The sequence below is a fragment of the Rousettus aegyptiacus genome, unplaced genomic scaffold, assembly GCF_014176215.1.
Source record: "Rousettus aegyptiacus isolate mRouAeg1 unplaced genomic scaffold, mRouAeg1.p scaffold_m13_p_17, whole genome shotgun sequence".
NCBI lineage: Eukaryota > Metazoa > Chordata > Mammalia > Chiroptera > Pteropodidae > Rousettus > Rousettus aegyptiacus.
This window is the reverse complement of record NW_023416292.1, coordinates 32,513,261-32,539,186: the sequence shown is the minus strand read 5'-3', so window position 1 is coordinate 32,539,186 and position 25,926 is coordinate 32,513,261. Positions and strand designations below refer to the sequence as shown.

The following is a 25,926-nucleotide window of genomic DNA, read 5'->3' as shown; positions in this document are numbered from 1 at the left end:
TGGTGCTTTTTAAGTAGGTAAAATGTTTAACTTTGAGAAGAAATAAAATGGAGGCAGCTCATATTTTATCCTCAGAATAGATCACAGACTGTTGTAAAGTTAGGTGGCCATGAGTTACTCAAGTATTACCACTGATTGAGAGAAAAGAAGGAAGCAGGGGACATTTGTGCTCAAGGCAAAATTTACTGTTTTCATAGGTTATAAAATATTCTATATAAATATTTTTAACTAAATGATTTCATAAAAATAACTTATGTTTTCTAATTATAACTTTTTTCCTAACTATATATTAGGAAATTATAAATTATATTACGTTTTAAACCTTATGTTAATGTATCCAAATAAAATTGTACAGCCCACGGAACAGATCCAGAGAGTCTAAATATTTTGCCAAGGTGAGATAGGGATCATAATCCAGGTATGGCAGAGACTGCTACCCGTCTACCCAAACCTTTCCTTGCTGCTTCTTCAGGAATAGAATTGTATAAGTGCAATTGTCCGCCCAGTGTTGTTACATTTCACAGTCTCTCTTGCAATTCGATGTAGCACATGTCTAAGTTTTGGTCAAGAGAATGTGAGCTGACCTAACGTTGCTCCAGGCCAGTGCCTAAGACCAGAAGAGGAGGCCACACCTCTCCCATGTGTTCCTCACCTGCAATCTGGATATGGTGGCAAGCCAGTTTTGACCATGCACATAAGGACACCACCACAGGACAGTAGTTCTCAAGGTGGGGTCCCCCAAGCTTTCAGGAGTCTGCTTTTTAGTGAACAATTTTTAGAAGTAATGTCCTACATTAATTGCTATACTTATTACTATATTACTATATACTTATTAATTGCTATACTTATTAAAGTGGTACACATGATACCACTTTAAATAGTATCATGAATTTATGGCACATAGAATAATTGAATGGTTAAAATAATAGTGAATTACTATTTTAAGTTTATAGCTTATAGTTTGGGATAATTGGACAAATTGTTCCTTTAAATTGTGCTTCGGCTCCTGCTATTGAATGAGTTATACAAGATAGTAGCAACTACTGGGGATATTTTTAATTACATTTCTATATTTTTTATAACTTTTCTTGAACTGGAGTATTATTGAACTCAGATTTTTTTCCTTTGGCCAGTTACATTCATTTACTACATGCTAACATAATCATTTGGTTACCTAGCTTTATTTTCCACATATGCTAGGCAATTCTATGTAATAGAATACACTGTCCTATGTTAAATGTTAAGAGGTAGCTGAGCTCAAAAATAAAAAGATAAATTGCATGGAAAAGAACATATAAATATAGGAACCTATACATGCAACCTCAAGTCATATTTAAACTTGTACCTCTTGTAAATTAATAATTTAGATAAGTGTTTTTTTTTTTTTTTAATTCTGCTAGGTAATAACATACATACCGAAATTCAATAAAGGGCTGGAGTTATTTGACTGAGCAGAATCTGCAGGCTTGTTTGGTGAGGAAGAATTACAGATACCTAGAATCAAAAGAAGAAATGTAAAGGAAAGAATGAAGACAAATTCAGATTACTTTATCAGACCACATAACATTGAGATCAAACATTTCCTCCAAAGTAATTAATACTCCCAAATAAATATGTTACTATCAAATGTAACAAAATATTGATGCTTACAAATGGATCAACACTATAATCTTCTCATTTTCATATGTGTATTTTTTGAAGGATTTCTTTTTCTTTAAAACAGGTTGTATAGTAAAGCCCAGCATTAAAGAGAATCTCCAAAGGATTCAGGAATAAGAGGCAGTATATTGTGAATCAACTTTTTTGGCCTTCGACTTCACCTTACTTTGCACTATTACCACTCATAGTGCACTTTTAAATCATTTGTCTCCACTTTTGTTCATCTATGGCAAGTCTATTTTCTTTTTACACTATCCTCTACTCCTATAATATCTTTCTTCACTTTCCAGTCTACTTTTTTCCCATTATAGATGATTCTAGTTAGACCTAGAATCTCCTAAAAGCATTACGTTTCATTGTTTTGCTATTTTAGCTACTTATAGGTATGCTTAAAATATATTTTGTTTCCCAGCACCTTAATATATTCATGTATCAGTTTCTGCCCAATTTGAAAACAATCCAGTGAAAATACAACCTGCTTTTGCAGGAACACTGTCTAGTTGTGAAAAAAAGATAATTTCAGGTGTGTATAAACTTTCTAAGAAACAGCACATAATTGGGGAGAAATTATCAAATAGTCACCTTTTTTGTTTTGTTTTCAACATTTTCAGAATGCAGTATGAGAACTGCATATGTTTGTACACACACACCTAATGCCAGGATTCTAGAACTACTTCCCCATTCCTGGAGGTACTTGAGTATGAATCACTAGAGTACATACTGAATTTCAATCAGATTCGGTTAAAATACATATTTATTTCTTGAATACCTACTATATGCCAAGCATTGGGCACTGATGATACGACATGAATAAGAAGTGGGTGAAGGTGAGAAAGTTCAAGAGATATCAGTTATTTTCTACTGCATATGAGCTGAGAGTTACATACATCCCTCAGACAGAAAACGATTGTCCCAAAAAAGGAGTATTGGCTTTTTTAACATCAGGAGACAAAGATTTGGAATATATATGTACATGTACACACACACACACACACACACACACACACACACACACACACACCTCACTGCTATTTTACATATTGGCAGCTTGTCATAGACACTTTTATTTTACCTGCCCAGCATTCATTAATTAATAGAACTTGCATTTTCCTTTAGGAAATCGCCCCTCCCCAATTTTCAGCTCCCACACTTCTGGTAGAGCTGATTTTACCCATAGACTATGACTTTGCCATGTTGACACCAGTTGTTTAGGTCTGATCTCATTCCTTATTGATCAGTGTCCACACATAATAATTGTTAAATATTAGGTATGACACTGTCCTGCTTAATCAGAGCATTGAATACACTGGCAGTAATTGGTGCAGGGACAGGCAAATGAGCCAAACCAAGGCAATCAGGCCCAATCAACACTAGTCATCAGACTGTTGCTTAAGCAACCAGGAAAGAGCTCAGTTTTTTTCTGTCATAAGCCTGAAACCACATGGTAAAAACTAGCCTACAAGTGACCTAACACGGAGTGAAACAAAGCTGGGAGATATGGAATGAGAGATTAGGTCCTGATTACATCATTTGAACTCTTGGTTACAGGCCAACAAATTTCTCTTTTCTGTTGACACTAGCTTAAGTTGGGTTTTGCAACTGAAGGATTTCTGAGCAATAAAAGTTTCCCACCTAAAGCAGGCATCAGGCATGATGGTTGACAGTTTTGACTCTTGTGACCCTATAATTCATTCTCCATACAGCAGCCAGAATGATCCTTTTAAAAAAGATTATTTAACATCTCTGCCTAAAATTTTTCTGTGACCTCCCCTCGGGTCATTAACATGACTCACGAGGATCTAATTACCTCCTCCCCATCTTCACCATCTTTTCAGCAACACTTTACTTCTCTTAATACCCTGCAGCTCTTATGGCCTTGAATTCCTGTAACGCCCCACACTCACACCCCAGAGCTTCTTTATATGCTATTCCCTCTATCTGGAGAACACTTCTGCCCATTCCTCTCCTGGATAGCTGCTCCTGCATGTGTCAGGGCTTCCTAGATTATGCATTCTAAACTAGGTCCCTATATGTATTTGTGAATTTACTTGTTTAATGTCTGAATACCTCACTAGACTTAAGTTCCACAAAGGCGAAGTCCAGTATCTGTTCTGCTCAGCATCATATACTCAATGCCTTGTAGAGCGCCTGGTACATAGTAGGCACTCAGTGAATATTGAATGAGTGAATGAATGGATGAATGAATGAATGAATGGAGACAGACAAACAGACAATAGGCTTTGATTCTAGCTGAAAACCAAAGATGAAGAATCCTAATTTCATAAAAAGTAGGACCAGCTTTAACCAGTCAGAGATCCAGGCTAAAGGGACGACACATGGAATTCAGGAGTCCTGAACCACCTGGGAGGGGAAGAGGACATACATGCAGGTGCAGGTGGATAAGTCTAAAGCTTCAAGATCAAGTAAGGACAAAAAACCAGAGGGCAAAGACAGCTGAGAAATAGAAATTAGCTTAGATTCAGTGAATGACCTGAGAGCTCTTACTCTGAGTCTCAGAGAGTCTCGTATGTAGAATCTATGCAAACCTACATCCATCTGAAATTTATGTCTTTATTTGATATCCCTAAGACAGTGCTGGAACTAGAGAAAGTTTTGTTTTTGTTTTTGTTTTTGTTTTTTAAAGAAAGAAACCTAGGTATTTCATAAGCTAAGTTGATTAATCCAGTCTTTGGTTGGCTATTCAAGTCACTCATTTCTTTGCTTTTAGCTGTTTAATTCTACTGTTTTATACTATAATTTGCTGTTGAGGTGTTGAAATTCCCTTTTGATTGGCTTTAGAGGAAAGGGTATATTTTCCAATCATACTTTAGCCATCAAGGTGAGAAATCGGTTCACTTCAGAGATCAAGGGTGGCAATGAAAGCAGACAAGCACACGCTTACGGATGGGAAGATAGAGTGAAAACTTAGAGGAAGGAGTAAGACTCGGCTATAAATTAACCTCCTCACTGAGATAAGACCTAAAATCAAGTTTCCTCAGCATTCTTTGTCCCTCCAGATAACACTAGTATAATGCCAAGTAGCTATCTGGTCCCTGAAGATTAACCAAATGGATCAAATTTGTAAAAAGTATATCACTGTTTTATATATTCTGTAGATGTAAATAGGATTTCTAAAATAATCAGTTTCCCACAGTTTCAGGAGTCTTTGGGGTTTGTTTTCATTACAACATAACAGAAATAGTAAGCAACAGACTTACTATTGCTTATAATACTTGGTAAAAATGGAAACGTGTCAATACTTTGCTTATTTCATTAAATCAACACATTTGTTTCACAATATGCTTTGCTGTGACTGTTTTCAAAGAAAATACATCTGAGGTTAGACTGAAGGGAAATTTAAATAACACAATATGGACGATAGCATCTTAGGATGGGTAGAAAGTGCCAAACATCATACGATTATTTCTGACTATCGAACAGAAACTAACCCCCACCCCTTACTCCCTAGCCAATACCACCACTGAGGAGTCTGGCAGTACAAGCTTTTGGGGGTGACTGTTATGATCCATAGGACCCTCGTGAGGCTATGTTTAGGAATAATATAAAATTTTTCACAGAGTGGTCACATAAGGAAAAATTATATAATTATGAAAGTGATATGTATATTCTAAAAACTAAGTGTAAAGAAACTTACTCTTTTTCATGTTTCTCAAAATTTTCAAACTCTACAAAAATAAAGAAAGAAAAATGTTAGTTTTTCTTATGAAATCTAAAATTCTTCAATCAAATAGAAATATAGACTTTAGTCAAAAGGATTAATTTCCCTAAAAATAGCCATCAAAATGCACAAAACCATTTTTCCATCTTGCCATTTTTAACTCAGTGCCAAGTTTCCATTTGATTTTATTTTGTTATTTTTCCCATCCATGTGAGAATCACACTGCGTATTTACAAGTAGAGCTATCAGAACATCAGGAAAAGTTGCTGGTTTTATCTGGTATATTTTAAACTAAGATGTATTTTTCTTCTTTTCAGTTTCCTTATATTTGTTTTGGTTGTTGTGAGACCAACAATCAATTTTAGTAGAGAGTTAATCTACTTTTCCTTTTTAATGCTGGCAGCCTTTTCAAGGGAGTCAAGGAGATGAGGACACTTTCAGTAATAGAAAGCCTCTGGCATGTTTCCATAAACTCCTATCTTTTTTACCTTAGTCCTTGTGAAACTTTTTCCAGGAGTCTTCAATGTCTGTTTTGAAGATGTTGAATTTTCCATGGTGTTAGGACAGCTAGTAGAATAAGTCTCTGTAGGTTGAGCCTGCATACCTTAAAAAAAAAAAAAGGTGTTTTGTTGCATAACTTCTTAAGCCTTTAGGTTATATATGGTATACATTCAATAATTCTTAGCTTATCTTTTTTATGCATTATTTTTATAATATATTATGGGTTTTTAATGTATTATTTTTATCTTATTTAATTATTCTTTATACCCTTTTCATTTAAGTCCTACTTTATCATTCAATTTTTAATAGTCTTGGTTTTATAACTTTTTTGAGAGACAGTACTGCCACTTACAATCTTCATCTGCTAGAAAGAACGATTCTCGGGTTCTTTCTGGGAGTGGAGGTGGTGGAGAAGAAGAACGATCTTGTTGTAGGTCTGCGATAAGAAGAATAAACAGCAAAGCAAAAAAAAAAAAAAGAATCCGTCATTTTAAAATCCTGAGTGAAGACCTCTTTTTGGTTTTGTACAACTTTTACAATTTTTCAATATTAACTTAAAAGAACCAAATAAAAAATTATTTGAATGAGGACTGATGCCTCAAGAACTTTGTCCTTCTAGCTCTTTAGCCAATGAGCCCCTGATTCACCACAGACTTGTAGCTCACTTACAAAAGTATTCTCCTAAAGAAATTGAACCTGAATTTGATCAAGCTTCTAGTTCTACCTACCATTTTACAGAGAATCCTGGGGACAGAGGGATATGGTAAATACAAACAGCCAAATCCAGAGCATTAGCAATCTTTAGAACTGATGGTCCACTCTCATCAATAAATAAATGGCATGAAAAATGTAAAAAGGAAAGAGAACTGCTACAAATTTGAAAAGAATTAAGAAACATATAAATCAAATGCAATAGCAGACTTTGAACCCAGATTCAAGTAAATAGCTGTAAGAAGACATTTTTGATACAATTTGAGAAAACTGAATAAAGTCTGGATATTAAATAATATTAAGGAATTATATGGTTAATTTTTACTGTTGTGATAATGCTCTAATATATTGCTATGAACAAATACATTAAGGACAATTACCACCTGTTATAGTGTATGTAAAGTGCTTATCAGTGCCCAATAAATGTTAGCTGTTAATGTTGTTATTCAATATATAAAACAAGCAAAGCTCAGGAAAGTAATGGAGAAGGAAAGCAAATTAAAGATCAAAGTAGCCAGAAATAGTTTTTTAGAATCACACTCTTAATAATGATAAAACCTATAGAATGGAACTGCTGCAAAGTTCTAAGAGATTCTACCTGAAATAATTTTTTAAAGGGTTATCTATCAAGGAGTAGAATTCTAAACTCCTCTCTTGACAAGACAAAACTCTTAGCCTGGGAAAATCAGAAATAAATCAATAAATAGTGAAAGCTATTACGGGAACCATGCCATTTCCTGAGGTAAATTACTCTAAACTTAACGAACCATTCTTGCAGTACAAATTCTTGGGACTAAATGTCATCTAAAGCCAGAAAAATTCTTTTTTTACCTGATTTGAGACTCCGGATTTTGACACTCTAAAAAAAAAAGAAAAAGAAAAAAAAGAAAAGTGAAAGAAGAATATGTACACAAATTTACAAACTCAAAGCCATGAGTAGCACTTTAAAATTGTATTTCATATACCTATAGAGATAGTTATGAAACATTAACCCTATTTTTCCTAATTTATAAGTACGCTGAATTATGAAAAGGCATCGATTCTTAGAATGATTTTTATATGTCATGGCAGTTGGTCCTAAATTGATTCTCTTTTGACCTATTTCCTTTCTATTCAGAACTTCTTCCTGAAAATTAGGTAAATTGTTGAAATTAAAATTACTTCTTGACTTTGGAAAAGGAGTGATTGTTCTTTGCTTCTGGAGTTGTTAAGATAAAGACTATTACATGTAGCATATTATTAACAATAATAAGAATAATTACTAGTAAATTAAAAGTGTAATTAAAAAGATAGAGTATATTTCTCTACCAGGATTGCATTTGTAGGCATGTTTATATGTTTGTTTAGTTAATTACTTTTCTGATCTCTGAAATTTTAAGATAGTTGGTTCATACAGAATATATAAATATAGACTATATAAAGGCATAACATTATTGAAAGCACAGATTTTTCTTCCAGAAGCAGGAAACATTATTTTAAAAGGTTTATCTTAAATAATATGATATGTGCCATTCAAAAAATTACTCTCTATAATATGTTATTACAGCTAACACAATACAACCAACCAAATGACCATTGTTAACTAGCTATCTACTTATGAAAAAATTATTTTTGCTTCAACTATCCTAAAAGAATCAGCTCAAATGTTTCCACTTTTACTAAGTCTTCCTTGATCGCTTCTAAGCTGAAAGAATCTCCCATACTTTCGAATCTCTTATCTTTCATACAGTACTGATCATATTTGCCTTGTTATAATAAATAGACAAAAATAAAGACTTCTGTACACATCTTATATCTCTACTCCTAGAGTTCTAAGTTTCTTAAAGGCAATCATTGTGTCTTACACATCTTTTTATGCCCCACATCCTCTAGTGTGTTGTTTTATATGTAGTTATCTAACTAATATTTGTTGGATAGTTATTTAAAATGGTCTTGCTGAGTAGGACTATAGTTTGTTGATTCCAAATGAGTAAAATAATAAAAAAAAAAAATGTTATTGACCTTGCTTGGCCTAAGTCTTACAGAGTGATCGGGTTTGTTTGATTCAGATGTTCCGCTCCATTCTAGTGATGTTCCAACTTTTGCCCTCACAGGTAAAGATAAAGATTTGGGAACACTCAGTGGGAATTCTCCTGCAAGAAAGTAAATACAGTCCAAATCTTAGCAGTGTTATAATTTCTTTAGAAAGTAAATGTTACTCAGCGACAACACACAGAACACTGAAATGACTTGAGAAGTAATCTTGTTAATCCACACCTTATTTTACACTTACTATACTCAACTGTACTCACCGGCTTCCTCTACCACAATAAATGATTCAGGTGTCCGTTCAGGAAGTGGAGGGGGGATTTCATCATCTATCCTTGGAGAAGTTGCTATGCAAAATGTCAGAAATATAATTACAGTTTTTAATTAGAAAAGTCAAAAAAATTGTCTTATAGTCTAACCTTGATGTAAATTCAATCAAGCCTCATTACAATATTTAAACTGGTATCTGTTCACTTAAGGAAAAGCAAAATAAATTCTCTCTCTTAAGTTGCAAACCCAGGAGGTTTTTGCTTATTCAAAATGTGTTATTTCTTTTTAAAGCCCAAAAGTGCTTTGATTGAGTCACTGAGTATCAGTTAATATAATACAAAACATTATATTAATTTGGGAAGCTTTGGATTATTTTCCACATAATTCTTTCCTTTTGATTGACATAGAATATACAACATAGCATCATAAAGCATTAGACTTGCCAAAGATTCAGTTACAGATTAGATAAAATCATAAAGATTTTAATATTTCTTCATTCCGCAAGCATAAAAAATATGGGTGCTTTTTGTTTTTTACACAACAGTGGTACAACAGGGTTTTCTATATTTCTGTAGAAATAGAATTTTAATAGAAAAATTTTATGCTATTACAAGAAACTTCCACCAGATGGCACACATGTCAATGTTGCTACAATCCCTGAAGATAAAGATTTCTCTTCTAGTGATGTTGATACTCAGAGAAGTTTATGGTATTATAGGCATTTAGAAAAATAAAATTCCATTAAATTATAAAATAAGATAAAAGCATATAAAATACTCTAATCAAAGGAGAAACTAGATCCAGAAAAAAAAATTTTAACAAAGCTCAAATCTATTAAGAAACTGTACAATAACATTATAGAGCAAAAGCTCTCTTTCCAATTTAGGTAGAATATTCTTTATAATTTTCTGATGATATATTTAAAAGACTTAAACTCGCTCTTTGCTTTCTTTCATCTTCTTCCACATCAAATTATTACCATCACCACTAACAGGATATTTACTTCCACTTTCAAACCACACAGTAAAACAAAACAATACGCCTAATATGCAAAATTTCAGAATTATAAAAGAGATAAAGTATGAAAGTAAAGGTGCAAAAATAATTAAAATCCCACACATAATACTGTGCATATATTCTCATCTACTAAGTTATTATAAAAGGGCAAGAGGAAATCCTATTCTCTTCCACCTCATGCAGGAAGAGAATTCAATTCTTAGCAATCTGTCCAACCCAGTATAGCCACATGGTTGTGCAATAAAAATTCTGAGTGAACACGTGGTTCTGTTGATCAAATCTTTTTTTATATTCTTTTGGAAGTTGCTTCTGTGTTCAGGGGTAAATTGTGGACCTTCTCCATACATTTCTAGGAATGAGCACTGCCTTCTTCAGAAGCACTCCTGTTGGCCTAGATGATGGATCACAGATCATGGAATGTCACCTATTTGTTTTTGCTCTTTCCGATTTGTCAGATCATTAAAACACTCCTAGATTTATTTCTTTAAGGAGAAAAAGGAAGAAGGAGAAGGAAGCAGAGGAAAACAAGGGGAGGGTGAGAAGAAACCAAATTATCTGCAGAAACAAAGTGAAATCTAAAATGCCATATGAACTTTTAAAAATAACTTACCCACTACTGCTGTCTCTTGGCTCAGTGTGGAGGGGAACTTGTTTGGAGGATTCAGTGATAAAGAATCACGTGAATTGTAATGAGGGGTTATAGAGGATGTTGGAAACAAAGAACAAGGTAACACAGTTCCATTTTGTTTCTCTGGTAAATCAAGAGACATCTTAGAACCAGCACGACTTGAAGATAATGGTGGAAAATAAGGATCTTCTACAAAAGACATGTAAGAATGTACATTAGCAGCACTAGAGTCACACTGCTTTGCAATAGATGGAGTACACATTTGCTGCTTTGAGTCATATGGCAGGGAATAATTCAGTTCCGCAGAGGAAACACGCATCATGTTTTGAGCCTGCTCAAGATAAGAATTGTTCAGTTGGGTTTCCACATAAGAAAAATCTTCTTTGATGTCCAGCTCCTTGGTGTCTGTCTGTTGTAACAATTCGAAAGGAGTTGATTTGGTCCGCATTATTGGCCCCTTCGAATTGTAATATCTTCCTGCTACATTTACAGGTTTAGACTTTGGACATGTTCCAAATGAAACGGAGTTCAAGTCCAAACTTTGATGCTTCTGGAGAGGCCCACCAACTACTGGACACGCCTTTTTCTCCCACGCAGTGCTTATGTCGGCATTTTGGTTACAACTACAATTTAGCTCCAAAAACTCAAAAGAATTGTTCTCTTTAGCAGGGTGCAAAACTAACCCTTCCTTTTCACTTGTTTCAGAAGTCCTAAGATCAAAGGAAGAAGTTCCTGCATTTTTCATTTTTATCCTTTGTTCGCCCTCTTGGTTCATTTTGTTTGCTTCTTTTATGCTGTTGAAACAAAAATAAAATAAAGATACAGTACCCCAAAAAAGCCTCTTCTTTTTCCCAGCATCACAATGAGTCATAAGCATGAGATATGCATCCTAGACACGATTAGACAACATTTAGATTTTTAAAAATTATACTCACCTTCTTGGTAAATTAGGAGAATAAGCGTGTACTTCTAGACTGGGATTTTGCTCAGGAACTGAATACTTTGCTTGAATCTTCAAGAGAAATAAGCGAGAGTCTACTTACAGCCACAAAAAGGAATAAAATTCTGACACATGTTACTAAAAGAATGAACCTGGAAAACATTATGCTACATGAAATAAACCAGATATAGAAGAATATATAGTATATGACTTCGCTTCTATGATGCACCTATAACAAGCAAATTTATAGAGACAGAAAGTAGAATCAAAGTCACCAGGGGTCGCAGTAGGGGGCATGGAGAGTTTCTGTTTCAGACAACAAAAAATTTCTAGAAATAAATAGCAATGGTCACACACATTGTGAAGGTACTTAATGCTACATTGTACACTTAAAAATGGTTAAATGGTAAAATATTAATGAGGAAGTATCTCCCCCTCTTCCACTTTCTGATACAAATTGAATAAAATCGTGTTACTACTTCCTTAAACATTCGGTAGAATTCTCTATGTGAAACTATGTGGGCATAGAGATTTCTTTTTTTGGAAGTTTTAAAATTACAAATTCAGTTATAGGGCTTTTCAAATGATCTATTTCATGTTAAGTGAGGTATGGTAGTTTGTTTTTTTGAGGAAGTAATCCATTCTAAGTGGTGAAATTTATATGTGTTTGAGATGTTCATAAGTTGTTCATACTATAATCCTTTATAATCCTTTTGATAGCTGCAGGCGTATAGAGATATCTCCTGTTTCATTCTTGATATTGGTAATTTTTATCATCTTCTTTTTTTTTTTATTTATTTAGTAGGCTTCCTAAAGGTTCGTAAATTTAATTGATCTTTTAAAAGAACCAGCTATTTGGCTCACCGATTTTTCAGATTATTTTTTTCTATGTTCAATATCATTGATTTCTGCTCTTTATTATTTCCTTCCTTCTGTTTTCTCTGGGTTTGCTTTGCTCTTTTCTTTCTCCTAGATTATTAAAATGGGAGCTCGCATTATTGATTTGAGACTTACTATTTTCTAACGTATGCATTTACACTGCTATAAACTTCCCTGTCAGCATGGCTGTAGCTCCATCCCACAAATTTCAACATGTATTTTCATTTGCATTCAGTTCAATGTATTATTTTACTTAACTAGTTTATATATTATATTTTTATTATTTTTTAGAGTTGGTATTCAGTATTATTTTATATTAGTTTCAGGTATACAGCATAGTAGTTAGACAGTTACATAATTTATGAAGTTACCCCTGCCCCATTCCGCCCCTCCCCACACTCAGTTAGTTTAATACCCACCTGGTACTATACATAGTTATTACAATATCGTTGACTATACCTCCTAATGCTGCATGTCACATCCCCGTGACTATTTTGCAACTACTAATTTATCCTTCTTAATCCCTTCACCTTTTTCACCCAGATCCTCAACCTCCCTCCCATCTGGCAGCCATCAGTTTGTTCTCTGTACCTATGAATCTGTTTCTGTTTTGTTGTTCATTTATTTTTTCTTTAGATTCCACATACAAGTGAGATCATATGGTATTTATCTTTCTCTATTTCACTTAGCATAATATCCTCTATGTCCATCTATGTTGTTGCAAATGTTAAGATTTCATATTTTTTATGGCTGAGTCTATGTGTTTTTAAATTTTCCCTTGAAACCTCCTCCTTGATTCGATGGATTTTTAGAAGAGTATGGTTTAGTTTCCAAGTATTTGGATCTTTTCCTGTTATCTTTCTGTTATTGGCTATTAGTTAGACTCTATTGTGGTCAGAGAATACATTTACATTATTTTAATTCTTTAAAATTTTTCAGATTGTTTAATGGTCCATGATATGGTCCATCTTGGTATATGGTCCATCAGCACTTGAAAAGAATGTATATCCTTGTGTTATTGGATGGAGTGTTCTATAAATATCAATTCGATCCTGTTGGCTATTGGTGTTGAGTTCTATATTCTTGTTTATTTTCTGTTGTATTTTTCTGTCAGTTGTTAAGAGAGGGATATTGAGGTCTCCAACCGTAACTGTGGATTTGATTTTTTCTCCTTTCAGTTCGATCAGTTTTTGCTTCGCATATCTTGCAGCTAGCTCTGTTTGGTCCACACACACTTAGGATTGCTATATGTTATTGGTGGATTAACTCTTTTATCATTATGTAATGTCTGTGATAATTTTCTTTGCTCTGAAGTCTACTTTATCTGATATTAATATAGCTACTCCTGCCTTCCATGTTTATAGGATATATTTTTTCCAATCTTTTAATATTTTTAACACACTGCTTAACATAATAATTACAATGAATGTAACAATGAATGTATAAATATACTAGTTACATTCATTGTAATTATTATGTTAAGGCTTAAGTCTACCATTTTATTCTTTGTTTTCTGTTTGTCCTCTCTGTTTCTCACTTCACTTTTCTTTTTACTACCTTTTTCTCTTTCCTGCATTTTTTACAATTTCACCTTGATTCATGTTTAGTGTTTTTTAGCTGGGTATTACATTACAGATACATAACTTACCAGTCTACAGGTCTTATCATTTTACTAGTTCAAGTACAGAACCTTACTTTTCTTTACATTCCTAACCCCTCCTGCTTATAATTGTCTCAAATCCTTCTTCTAACATTTAAACCCACATTAGACATTTTTGCTTCAATCATCAAACAATTTAGAAAATTCACGAGAAGGAAAACCTATTACGTCTACTCTTGTTTTTGCTTACCATGTTCTTCTGTTATCATTTCCTTTCTGTTTAGGAAACTTCTTTTGCCACTTTTTTTAAGGTAGGTCTACTGGTGAGAAATTCTCTTAGTTTTTCTTCATCTGAGAATGTCTTGATTCCCCTTCATTTCTGAAGGTTATTTTCACTAGGCTTAGGATTCTGGGTTGTGAGTTCTTTTCTTTCAGCACTTAAAAAATTTTATGCTACTTCTTTCTGGCCTCCATGGTTTCTGATGACATATCCACCATCATTCTAACTGTTTTCCTCCTACAGTTAAGATCATTTTTCTCTGGCTGCTTCCTGTAATTTTTCTCTTCAGTTTTCAGAGGTTTAATTATGATGAGTCTTTCAGTACTTTTTTAGCTTTGTCTTTTTTCTCCTCTGCTTCTTGGACTTTAGTGACACAAATGCTAGGTGTTTTGTTTTGTTTTGTTTTATTTCTTTTATAGTTCTAAAGGATAACCCTGAGGTTCTGTTTAAATTTTTTCCAGTCTATTTTATTTCTTTTGTTCAGATTGGGTGATATCTATTGTTCTGTCTTCCAGTTCATTAGTTCTTTCTTCTGTACCCTGTATTCTGCTGTTGAGCCCATCTACTGAGATATATTGTTTCAATTACTATATTTTTCATTTCTAAAATTTTCATTCAGTTCTTCATATCTTCTGTTTCTTCTTTGAGCCTTTCGTTTTTTACATTTGTTTTAAATATGTTTGCAAATTGCTCATTGAAGCATTTTTATTGTGGCCGATTTAAAATATATCAGATAATTCTAACATCTTTGCCATTTCAGCATTGTCATCTGTTGATTGTTATTCATTTGGTTTGAAATAATAGGCTCTAGATCTAAGTTAAATCTCTTCTGGCTGTTGTTTGTTTGTATGTTTGTTTGTTCGTTATTCCATTCTAATGGGAGAAGGGGGTGCCACTGCCTCATGGCTGCCTTGTTACTACCAGGCAGATGCTACCTCCACCAGTCTCCTCACACAACCTCTGTTGACACTCAAGGGGAGACACCATAGGAAAGGCTCCCGTGTTGTCTCTGACACTGTGGTGGGGGTGGCCTTATTACTACCAGATTATGAAGAAAGTTCTGACCTCTCCACTAGGCCCCTTCTGACCCTACTTCAGTGAGGAGGCATCGGGGTGCCACATTACTGCCAGATGCAAGCCTATGCTCCTCATGTTGTCTCCACTGGCACCCCAAGAAAACCTCATTGCAGGCCTGTGGGGATGAAAGTTCTCTACTTGACCTCCTCTGACACCACCCCAGCACTTTATTACAGTCTTTTGAGGGTGGTAATCTAGGCTTGCTCTCAGCCTTTGCTGGCATGGGTGGGGTTGGGGCCATTGGTGTTGACTGGAGTAGAGTGATTATTATCTAAAAGTTTTATGTCTTGCTGGGCTGCTCCTTTACTGGTCCTTTGGCTAAAGAGAACATGGGGTCTCATGTTGGGTCTTCTCTTGTCTGCACTATTGGCATTTCCAGCCTGTTGGATTCTTCAGTTTCAAGTCTGGGATGTATAAGGCAAAGGAAAATCCAAGGAAGTCACTATCATGTCTTTCCTTAGGTCTCAAGGTCCCTAGCTAATCTGTCTTATTCTATTTGTTGACATATAATGTCCAGGTTTTCTAGTTGTACTTACTGGGAAAAGTATGTCTACTTAATCTTCCCAGAAACAGAAGTTCTCCTTGGCTGACTTCAACCAGTTTCCTCTGCAGGAGTCTGAACCATGTTCCCATGTTATCGTTTATTGATGAAGGACCCGTTCCAAACAACCCAACCATCAGAAGCCATGGCACTGCTACTGTGCTAAATTTGAGTATTGATATTTCCTGGAACCTAAATAAAATATAAGCCTACATACTCCAGCAATGCATTAAAAGAATATTCTTTGTCAAGAAGGGTTTCTTCTATGAATACAGGGATGGTTGATATTAACAAATCCGATGACGTGACTGTATTAATAGGTTAAAAGAGAGAATCCATGTGCCCATTCCACAAATGCAAATATATACAATTGACAGAAATAAACATTCTTTCTGAAAAAATTCTTAATAAACTAGAATTAATGAATACTTTCTTTAAACAATTAAAAAATGAATATCTCCAGTCAAGTCGTCAAACTTAAGTAGTGAAACATAAGACTTTTCTCATTACAATTAGATCACATCACTTCTACTATTTAACATTGTTCAGGGGGTACTAGCCAATGAAATAGTAAGATGTAAGTGACATTGTCTGGCAACTATACTCTTATTTCCATGGTCTTCCACCATATTGTTGCTCTTTGAAGTTGACATTAACTATAGGATTGCTTAAAAACTAGCCTCAATAGTTTTTCTCTCTTTTTCTTCCTCTCCATGCTTTATCATCAACTTACAAGAATTATAGTCAGGGTCATTGTTTATATACTTTGTATTCCTAATGCTGGGAAAATAATAGGTCCTCAGTGAATATTTTCAGATTAACAATCCACACTATTAAAAATTAAATTAATATGTGCATATTACATATACCCTGGGAAATAAATCAGTAATTTTTGTCTTCTTGAGGTTTGTTTGAAACCTAATACTTTGTGATTATACAGTAAGTACTTATCAATTTTTGTGACGAGATCAAAATAGTGTATCCTAGAATACTCAATATTTTTAAATTGGAATTTGATCAAATCATACTTGTTTTATACCTAAAACTTTTGGCTATTCTAAAATGTTCTCAAATTTTAATGACACATATGCAATCAAAATGAGGCTAGAGTAACCTGAAAAATTATATCCATACTCAACTATAATTTCACTTTGTAACTGTCACTCTCATTTCTAATTCGTTGCACAACTCCCTAAAACCTGGGAAGAGAATATATGCTTGCCTTTTCACTTAGTTCTATTGTTTCTAAATTTAGCCAAAAATTGTATGCACTAGGTTAACCAGAAGATGAATTTTCTAAGTTAAAGTACTTCAATTAATTTACCCTTTTTCACAGGAGATTTGCCATGCCCCCCATGCACATCCGACACTCCGATTTAGTTGTGATGATAAACAATCATCTAGGTCCTGTAATTAATCTGAGATCCCTTCACCAAAATCAAATATTTTTTTAAAATTGACAAAATATCAAGTTTAAAGTTTACCTCTGCTCCAGAGTGTTTATCCATGATAACATCCAACTGTCTCTTAAACAGTTCTACTACAGCTTTGTAGACCAGTTCATACTGTTCCTGAGTAGCATCACAAACCAGAACAAAGGAAAACAGCAAACAAAAAGCTTGGTTAATTACAGAACCAGATTTCAGAAATATGAACCATGTCAATATCAAATCCGAGGATAGTAGACCTGAAAAGACCATCAACATTAATTTAATTACAGTGCCTTACATTTGTATAGCACATTTTAAATTTCAAAGCCCTTCTAGGCTGCTAGAAACAGCTAAATACTTGATCTACCTTGCAGCATATGTTATATGTTCTAATCCCACATTCTTACTTATTTTTCCCTCCACATCATCCCCTCTGTTTTCCTTGCTCACATTTTAAAAATTTTATTTCATAATAGATGCATTTTTCTTTTTTAAAGCCATCTTCACCTTTTCTGGAAAAAGGTAGATTGTGGTTGATAGGTGATAGATGGTTTTGATATGTAGTATTTAATTTGACTCTCATAATTCATCTATAAATAAGCTAGGCTATTATACCAGTTTATAGACAATTTGTCCAAGGTCATTCAGGAGTAATTTCCAGGAGTTGGGTTAGAACCTGAATTTTCTGACTCTTTATTTAGTGCATTTAGATCAAGCTCCTGAAATTCTATCCTAGCAAATATATCAAAGTAGACCTCTGAATAGTTTGGGAATTTGTGGTTACAAAAGGATTTTACTGTAGAGATATGAGACCTCTACAATTACAAGGTTTTGAGTTTTTACTAATCTGTTTTTGCTTCTGTACCTGCTCAAGCACTTGATTTTGAACTATTTTCCATCTGAATGGGCCTATTCAAGATTTTTCCTGATACTTTACACAATCGTATACAAATAAAGCACAACTTTTCCCAAACATAATATTAGCAGGAGAACAATGTAGAGTCTATGTCACCCAACACGGCTATTGGTATACTCTTTACATTTTTTAAAGACAGAGAAAAGTCACACAGGAAGCACTCAACTGGTTACTGTGCTATTTCCTGGTTAGTGTCAGAAAATGCAGCTGCAACTGGTAAGATATTTCTTCAGCTAGTCATTGATAATACCAAAATGTGAAAGGTAATTTAAAGTTGTTTCAGCTATCTTCCAACTCTTAAAAATAAACCTGAGACGGACTTTTTATGAACTGGGGTGTAGTTTTATTTATTGATTCAGTATTACCACTTAATATTATAAAACTAGGTTGCATACTTTCTGGAGTCTTCATACATTGACATGGATCGGCCTTCATTTAAGTCTGACGGCACTAAACCAGCCAATGCTTTCATTTCACATAAACCTTTTTCCCTCTCACAGGTTGAATATAGAAAACACCTACAGTCAACACAAGAAAAAAATTATTTTTCCACTAGCTATTAGTGGAAAACCTGTGTGGGCCAAACAGAAGGTTCATATTATAATACCTCTTCCTTTTTTCCCCTCGATTCATGACTTCTAGATAAAAATATTTGAGCTGTCACTGTTGATTATTTTACCTCTAAACTTATGTGCAAGTTCATCTGTAAATGCTTTAAACATGTTAGGGTCTTGCTATTTAAGCAGTAAAAAGTAGTTCTAATAAATTACATAAAAGTACCTGTTACCTAATATCAATAAATGTTTGATGACTGAATGATGGAGACCATTTAGAATTATGGTTAAAATTATTGGTGAGGAAATATGGGTGAAATTAATATTGTAGAAAGTGAGAGATTTGGGCTGAGAGTGTTTCACACAGGAGGAACAATTTGAGCTGGAGAGGAGAGAAAAACTGAGACGAGCCTGACCTAATAGAGTGAACAGTATGAGCAATCTGAGATGGGTTAAAATATTGTGATACATATTATGTTTCTTTAAAGTATGCATACAGTAAGGACCAGAAAAGACCATAGAAAAATAATAACAGTGGCTACGTCTAGGTGATAGGATTATGGTTGGTTTTACTTTCATTTTTCATTATTTCTACAAATGAGCACAGAAAGTGCATGCTCCAGATTCTGTTACCACCTCCTGAAGTAGAAACTATCTCTGATTTTCTATGGTTTCAGAAGTGAATTACTACTGCAAAATTCAAGTTAACCTGAATTAGGTATTTCTTTCTTATAAGTCAAAGAGCTTGTTGCATTTTTTTCAACATCTTTTGTAAGAAATACTATTTGGTTTCTTAATATTTTCTGGATAGTAAAATTAAGGAATTAAAGGAATTTGACCCAGGGCAAGGGATACAGGAAAAATATTGGGACATTCAGAGTTAGAGGAAATGGGGATGGACTGACACACTTGATAGTAAATTGGTGTTTTAGCTAAGCAGTCAGCTGTGTTTGGATGCCTTACTATTAAGCAGAGAGGCAGAGCTAGACTCAGACAATGTTATGATCCATTCACCATAGTCCATACCTGAGTTTGAACTAATGAAGGTCTCTGTGTTCGCATTTCCTGGATCAAATTAAAAACACTGAAGTTCTCAGGAATTATCTATCAAATAAAAGGAAAAAAAATCTTACTCCTTTGTTCCTATTTTTGTTAATAAATTATTGCCACTTTCTCATAGTCTTGTTACTTCCATAATAATTGCTCTCCTAACATGAGAAAATGGGTATATTTTTAAAACTAAAGAGGATTCTCATCATCACACCATGATTTATCGCCTGCTGTTTTTCCCTAGAAAAGATTAAAGAAGCTCTTTGAATGATTTCACATAGGGTGATCAAATGTCTGAAGTTAAAAATATAATGAGGGAGAATGCTCGGGGGATGAGCAAGTATGAGTTTTACAAAATAAAAGAAGTTGGCAGATAGGGCTAAAGCCCATATCTTAAACTACCCATTCTTTATTCATGTATAGATTTGAACACAAAGTTTGACTGTGGTAAATTGCGTCCATCTACTAATGCAGTTTGGATAAAGGAAGGGTGACTATGTAACTTAGGACAGCGGTCCTCAAACAACAGGCACCATGCATCATCAACAGCACCTGAAGAGTTTGCTGGGCCCAACCTCCAGAGTTTCTGCTCCAATCCATCTCGGGTGGGGCCCCAGATTTTGCATTTTTAACATGCTCTCAGGGGATGTTGATGCTACTTGTCTGAGGACCACATTTTGAGAACCACAAAAATTAGGAACTAATTTAATCATTCAACCCAGCAGGTGCACAAGTAAATATTCTAGAAAAGATGAATTGTAGAGATAAGTGTTTTGAAGAACCAAATGATTCCTAAGTCTGAAAGCAGCTGGGCAAATAAATGGAAAGTGTCCACTAAGAGAAACTCACCCCGTCTTTCAGCAACATCCACGTATAATCGACAGCACAGATAACACCAGTCCTTCCACAGCCGGCGCTGAAATGAAAGATCACAGTAGTGGCATGTACAGTGCGGGTATTGGATCATTGACAGTAGCTGGAAAATTTCACCAGCAGATCTGAGGAAAAGGAAACCTGGAGGCATTGAAACTTGCTAAACCCTACCATTTCCCAGAGCATGTTTGCAAATTGCCACATGCCACACTGAACCTCAGGACAGGTCCTAGGCAACTTCTCACGGCAAGAGTCTCTTGAGCTGCACTAGTCACAAGTAACTTATCAGAAAAATGTTAATTTAATGCTCAAGTTGAATTTATTATACTTTGTTTCTGCTATTGACCTTTTTCTTTCAATCACTCTCATTTCTGAGCTTTATTCCTTTCTGATCGACTGGTAAAAAATGAGGTGAGGATCAGGAGCCTACATCCTATGTGCTCCTACCACGTTAATTTCCAACAAAGTTAGTCTTCCTTCAGTTAAAGCACGAGTCCTGGCCAGACAGGGACGTTTGGCTTGTTCTGGGCAGAAAGTTCATACAACAGCATCACACCTGCAGTGAATGCATATGGGAACACTGTCGTCCTCTTGGTAACAACGCACATCCCAGACGAGCTCAAGTATAGGGTCTATAGATGAAGGCACGTCATGGTCTGGCCAATTCTTGTAATGAAACTGATAGATAGTTCGAGTTTCCTATAAGAAAAATAGCCAAAATAAGAGCAGAGTTCAAGGTTAGGACTCCAACTTATTCTGCTATAAGATTACTATGACTTCCTAAGTAGTATCTATATCCTTTTTGAAATTTATGCTACTTTCTTCCCTATAAGACCTCTGGTGACCACATGCCTTCGAAGAACATTTAAAAGTGATTTCGGGTCACTTACTGTTGGCTTTTCCCTACCTGCCCCACTCACTAGAGGAGGTAGATATGAAGACAGTACAAACCAGAGCTTCCCAGCTGAAAAACTTCAAATGGGTCACAGACACGCTGATATTTAAATCCCTCTGCCTTAGAGAGACTGGGCGGCCTGAGCTCTCAATGTGATTCCTGGCCTCTATTTACTGTACAGCATCTATTCACCCTACAAGTGTTATTTTGATATGGGTGCCATGGCATGAAATAGATTGGGGAGCACGGATTACACGAAAGGTCTCTTCTGAATGTGAAGATTTTTCCAGAACATCAAAGGCCCCACTGGTCCCCACTGTCTTTTGCCCATGCTGAGTCACATACGTATATATTTACCTGCCTGATCTTTGTAGGCTTTTGAGTTTACCACTCCTGTTCTATACTTACACTGTTGAACTTGACTTTTAGAGTCCTGATTATGTAATCAGATTTCCTATTTTCAGCTTCCTAAGAAGTAAATTAAAATATTAGTTATTTCAGAGACTAAGATTCAAAGACTACTCTCCATTACGTAGGTCCAGGAAACAGACTATACTTACACAGGATATGGAGAAAGGGCCAAGTTGCAGTTGCGACTCTCCTGGCTCAGCCCAGTAGCGCTCACATTTTTTCTGTCACACAAAGCAGAATATAATGATTTCCCACCATATATTCTAGTCTCTTCTGGTAACAAAACCACTCCCTTATTCAGAGGCAAATTCAGCTCTGTGTCCTTCACCTTCGGTTAGAAACTTCTAATACCCCAACGTCAAGGTCTGGAACCTCCAAGAGTAGGAAAACAAACATGGAAGGATATACAAATTACAGACTTCCTAGAACTCTGAAAAAGTAGAAACAGGGATCTGATACTTTCAGTATTTCAAAAAGACTAACAGAAATCATACATGTGTTAAAAGCTGCACAAGCTAACTGAAACACCAAGTTCCCTTGGTTTTAACTGGAATTGCATCAACTCAGAATGGTGCCGTTCAATAGAAATATAAAGTGAACTACATACGTAATTTAAAATCTTCTAATAGCCACATAAAAAATTTAAAAAGTGCAATTAATTTTAAAAATATATCTTACTTAGCCAGCATATCAAAAAATTTTTCGACATGTGATCAATATAAAAGTCATTAGATATTTGACATTTTAAACTAAGTCTTCAAAATCCAGTGTTTTTAATATTTGTAGCATGTCTCAATTAATATGCTAAATTTTCATTGGAAATATTTTATTGCAATTTAGATTTCATAAAATTTATAGTTGAAAAGGATTCACATATCCAAGTTGTTCCAAACATACTTAAAGTTTTCCAACAATGAAATTCGATGTTTTTAAAGTTAAATTCCTTCAAATAAAATAGTCGGGTCCCTCGGTCTCACTAGCCACATTTCGAGTGCTCAGTGGCCACGTGGCTGGTGATGCCACGGCAGAGAGCACAGGCTTAGAAGCTCTGACTGGCCGTTAAAGATGGCTGGTTAATAAAAACGGGAAGATGAACTGTCACTTGGAAATGCATACCTTACTTTTCCTTGAAAACATAGGGTCTACCAGGAAAATGGACAAAAGGACTCCTTAGGAGTAAAAACAGAAAAGGCCTTGAGAGTCATATGGCATCCCCAAACTCAATACCAGCAAGATGGACATAATTTTTAACTAGTTACACTCAAAGAAAGTTCTGCTACCAATTTTCCCTTCTTTTTCTTCTTTCCTTTACCTTTATGAATACTAGAATGAACTCACCTTTCCCATTTCAAATTCCATGCATGCCATCACAATGATCTGGGGGAATGAAACAAATAGAAACTTAAATATCGATGTAGTTAGAAAGAGCAGTTAATACCTGGGTCCCAGGGTCAGAGTGTTAGTAATTTTTTCTGTTTTGTTTTGATTTTTTAACCAAAAGAGATATCTTGATGAATTATACACTGCTGCTCCTACCCACCCTTCTCTCTGCCCTCACTTCCCTTTTCTCTGTTCAAATCAGTAAATTCTTATTAACAAATGAGCCTGATAAGATGAGAACTTTCACTTCCTTGAACAAGGGTGACATCATGATTTTGACTAAGAGGTGCCCAACTACCAAAATTCTAGTAACTGACCAGAAATGCACTAATTGAAATGCACAGTGAACCTCAGTCATGTATTCTGACTCCCTGCCCCTTCTATCCCTAAAAACTAGAGAATATAGTAACAAAAGTAACTCTGCTCTTACCAGGACGCTATATTCCCAAATCATCCTCCAGAAGTCCAGGATAGTTGTAGGCAAAGGTCCCTGGGTGGCAATGTAAGCCTTGGGTCCATAAACTCCCTAAAGAGGAATAGAAATGACATGGATGACTACAAATAATATCCTTTTCTTCTTGCCTAGTATATTTCTGTCCCTTTTGCTTAGGAACCTAAAGAAACATGGTCTGGCATTCCCCACCCCCTCTTAGGCACCTAGAGAATATGGAATATGGAGTGTACCTTAATGAAGTTGGCATTGATGTAACTGGAATCCTCATCAGAGGTTATCAGGGACAGCTCTACTCGGCTATGATCATCTATAATACAAAAGAAAGACAGAGTCTAATAAAGAAGGCTTACTGTAATGCAGGGACTAACTTTGTGAATAGTAGATGCTTGGGTTTGAAGAGTGAATGAGTGAGTGAGTGAGTGAGTGAGTGAGTGAGTGAGTAAATGAATGTTCTTTTGTAGTTGTAAATAGTACAAACTAACTTACTTGCCAAAGCCATGTTCCAGAATTAAGAACATCAAGCAATGAGTAAAAAGAGATAGGAAAAATGGAATTTGGGAGATGGTACAAGTTTATAGGGAGAAATGAAACTTACAGGGCAAGATATCCTTATATCTGTTTTTCTTTATATTCTTGGGCCTCTCAGCCACAGCTGTGGGATAGGTTTTGTCTGCCTTGTACTTGGTAGATAGTCTTTTCAGCTTCTGTAATAAAATTCAAAAAATTAATCCTTCCTAGAGAAAAGAAATAAGTTTTCTCTAGAGGGCTTTCCTTCTCCGTTACTCAAATATTCCACGTCAGCCCTCTCAGCATCCTCTAGGGCTCATTTCATTGAGGACAGAGTCCCAGAGCATAAGGATAGCAGAGTGCAGTGACATTTGGAGAAGTGAAATGATCACACTTATTGTAGCTGAGCTACAAATAGCTAAAACTTAGAGGTGAAACTGATGACTATTTAAAAAACCAACTACTTCTGAAAATAAACTATGCGCTCCACCCAAAGGGTCAGCTATTAAAAGTTGAGTTTACTTTCTTTACAGCTACTACAGGACTATTTTAAGTAGAAATGAAGCTTAAGCTGAATAAGATCTCTCTGTGTCTAGCAAAATTTCAAAGATTCAGTCCCAAAGGAAGTCATTAAATTTTATATGACCCAAACTTCAAGCCCACCCCTCAACCAAACAATAATCTTCTTATAGCATCATATTCTGTTGGTAGAATATGAACTGGGCCAGTCAGGGGTTAGCATATGATTGAACCAGATTTCTCAAGGAACAACTCCTTAAAATTATTCCCATTTGCTAATATTATATTATAGACCAAAATTTCAGGTCAGAGGAAACAGTGGTCCCTCTTTAGCTCCTTCTTGTAAATCAACCTTATCCCAAATTTTGTTTAATGCCCTTAAAAACAAACACACACACATTTAATAGACTTGATCTTCCTGAACCCTACTCAGTTTGAGAGAGGGGAAAACATCTGCGATAGCCAATAAATATTTGTTGACTTCAACCACAGAAAATAATTTTGATTATTTGCCTACTACATAATAGACCAATAGAATTAGTCATGAAGATCATTAATTACTTCCTATGGGTTAGATCCCTTGGCACCTACTCGGTTTTCATTCTCTTTTAACTTCCTTCTTGGTTCTCCTCTTTCTTCTCTGACTTCTCCTTCCCACTTCTCACTTGTTATTACTGCCTCTCTGTTCATTTCTATTTTCTAACTGTGAATTAGCTAAAGTTCCAAAGTTAAGTCCTGAGCTCTCTGCTCTTCTCTCACTATATACATTTGCTCAGAGACATCATAAACTCTTAGAGAAGGCATACCAGTGGGGTTTTTTTAGTTTATTTAACTGATTAAAATTGAATTATAATTCCAACCCCCATTGGATAAGTCTCAAATTTCTACATCAGGATTCGACTACTAAATTCCAGTCCTGAAATCCCACTCACTTCCACTTGGGTAGCTTATTACTGCCTCAAATTCCGCACATTTAACAATAAAATCATCTTTGTTCCCACTGTTAATGCCAATGGTCCTATCTTTATGCCAGGCAACCACACTCTAGAAACTGAGGGTCACATTTGGTTCCCCCCTTCCCACAATTCCCGCCTCTAATTCAGTCAGCAAGTTCAACTGGGTCTTCC

The 25,926-nt window shown here is 35.2% G+C and overlaps 1 protein-coding gene across 4 annotated transcripts in view; it reads right to left on the bottom strand.

Moving 5' to 3' along the window:
* PTPN22 (protein tyrosine phosphatase non-receptor type 22) overlaps positions 1-25,926 on the bottom strand; it is a 37,205-nt gene that overhangs the window by 2,767 nt on the left and 8,512 nt on the right. The window contains exons 2-20 of one of the 4 annotated variants that reach the window (XM_016124353.2): positions 24,369-24,477; positions 24,004-24,080; positions 23,750-23,845; positions 23,278-23,316; positions 22,089-22,160; positions 21,937-21,996; positions 21,190-21,332; positions 20,610-20,676; positions 19,737-19,814; positions 17,295-17,381; positions 11,429-11,505; positions 10,476-11,287; positions 8,842-8,925; positions 8,552-8,682; positions 7,382-7,409; positions 6,192-6,275; positions 5,827-5,942; positions 5,315-5,345; positions 1,417-1,494 (exon numbers count right to left, since the gene is read on the bottom strand). In XM_016124353.2, coding sequence (XP_015979839.2) covers positions 1,417-1,494; positions 5,315-5,345; positions 5,827-5,942; positions 6,192-6,275; positions 7,382-7,409; positions 8,552-8,682; positions 8,842-8,925; positions 10,476-11,287; positions 11,429-11,505; positions 17,295-17,381; positions 19,737-19,814; positions 20,610-20,676; positions 21,190-21,332; positions 21,937-21,996; positions 22,089-22,160; positions 23,278-23,316; positions 23,750-23,845; positions 24,004-24,080; positions 24,369-24,477 — 2,269 coding nt within the window. The remainder of the gene's footprint in view (positions 1-1,416; positions 1,495-5,314; positions 5,346-5,826; positions 5,943-6,191; positions 6,276-7,381; positions 7,410-8,551; positions 8,683-8,841; positions 8,926-10,475; positions 11,288-11,428; positions 11,506-17,294; positions 17,382-19,736; positions 19,815-20,609; positions 20,677-21,189; positions 21,333-21,936; positions 21,997-22,088; positions 22,161-23,277; positions 23,317-23,749; positions 23,846-24,003; positions 24,081-24,368; positions 24,478-25,926) is intronic. The other 3 variants (XM_016124355.2, XM_016124354.2, XM_016124356.2) reach the window with 3 other exon arrangements.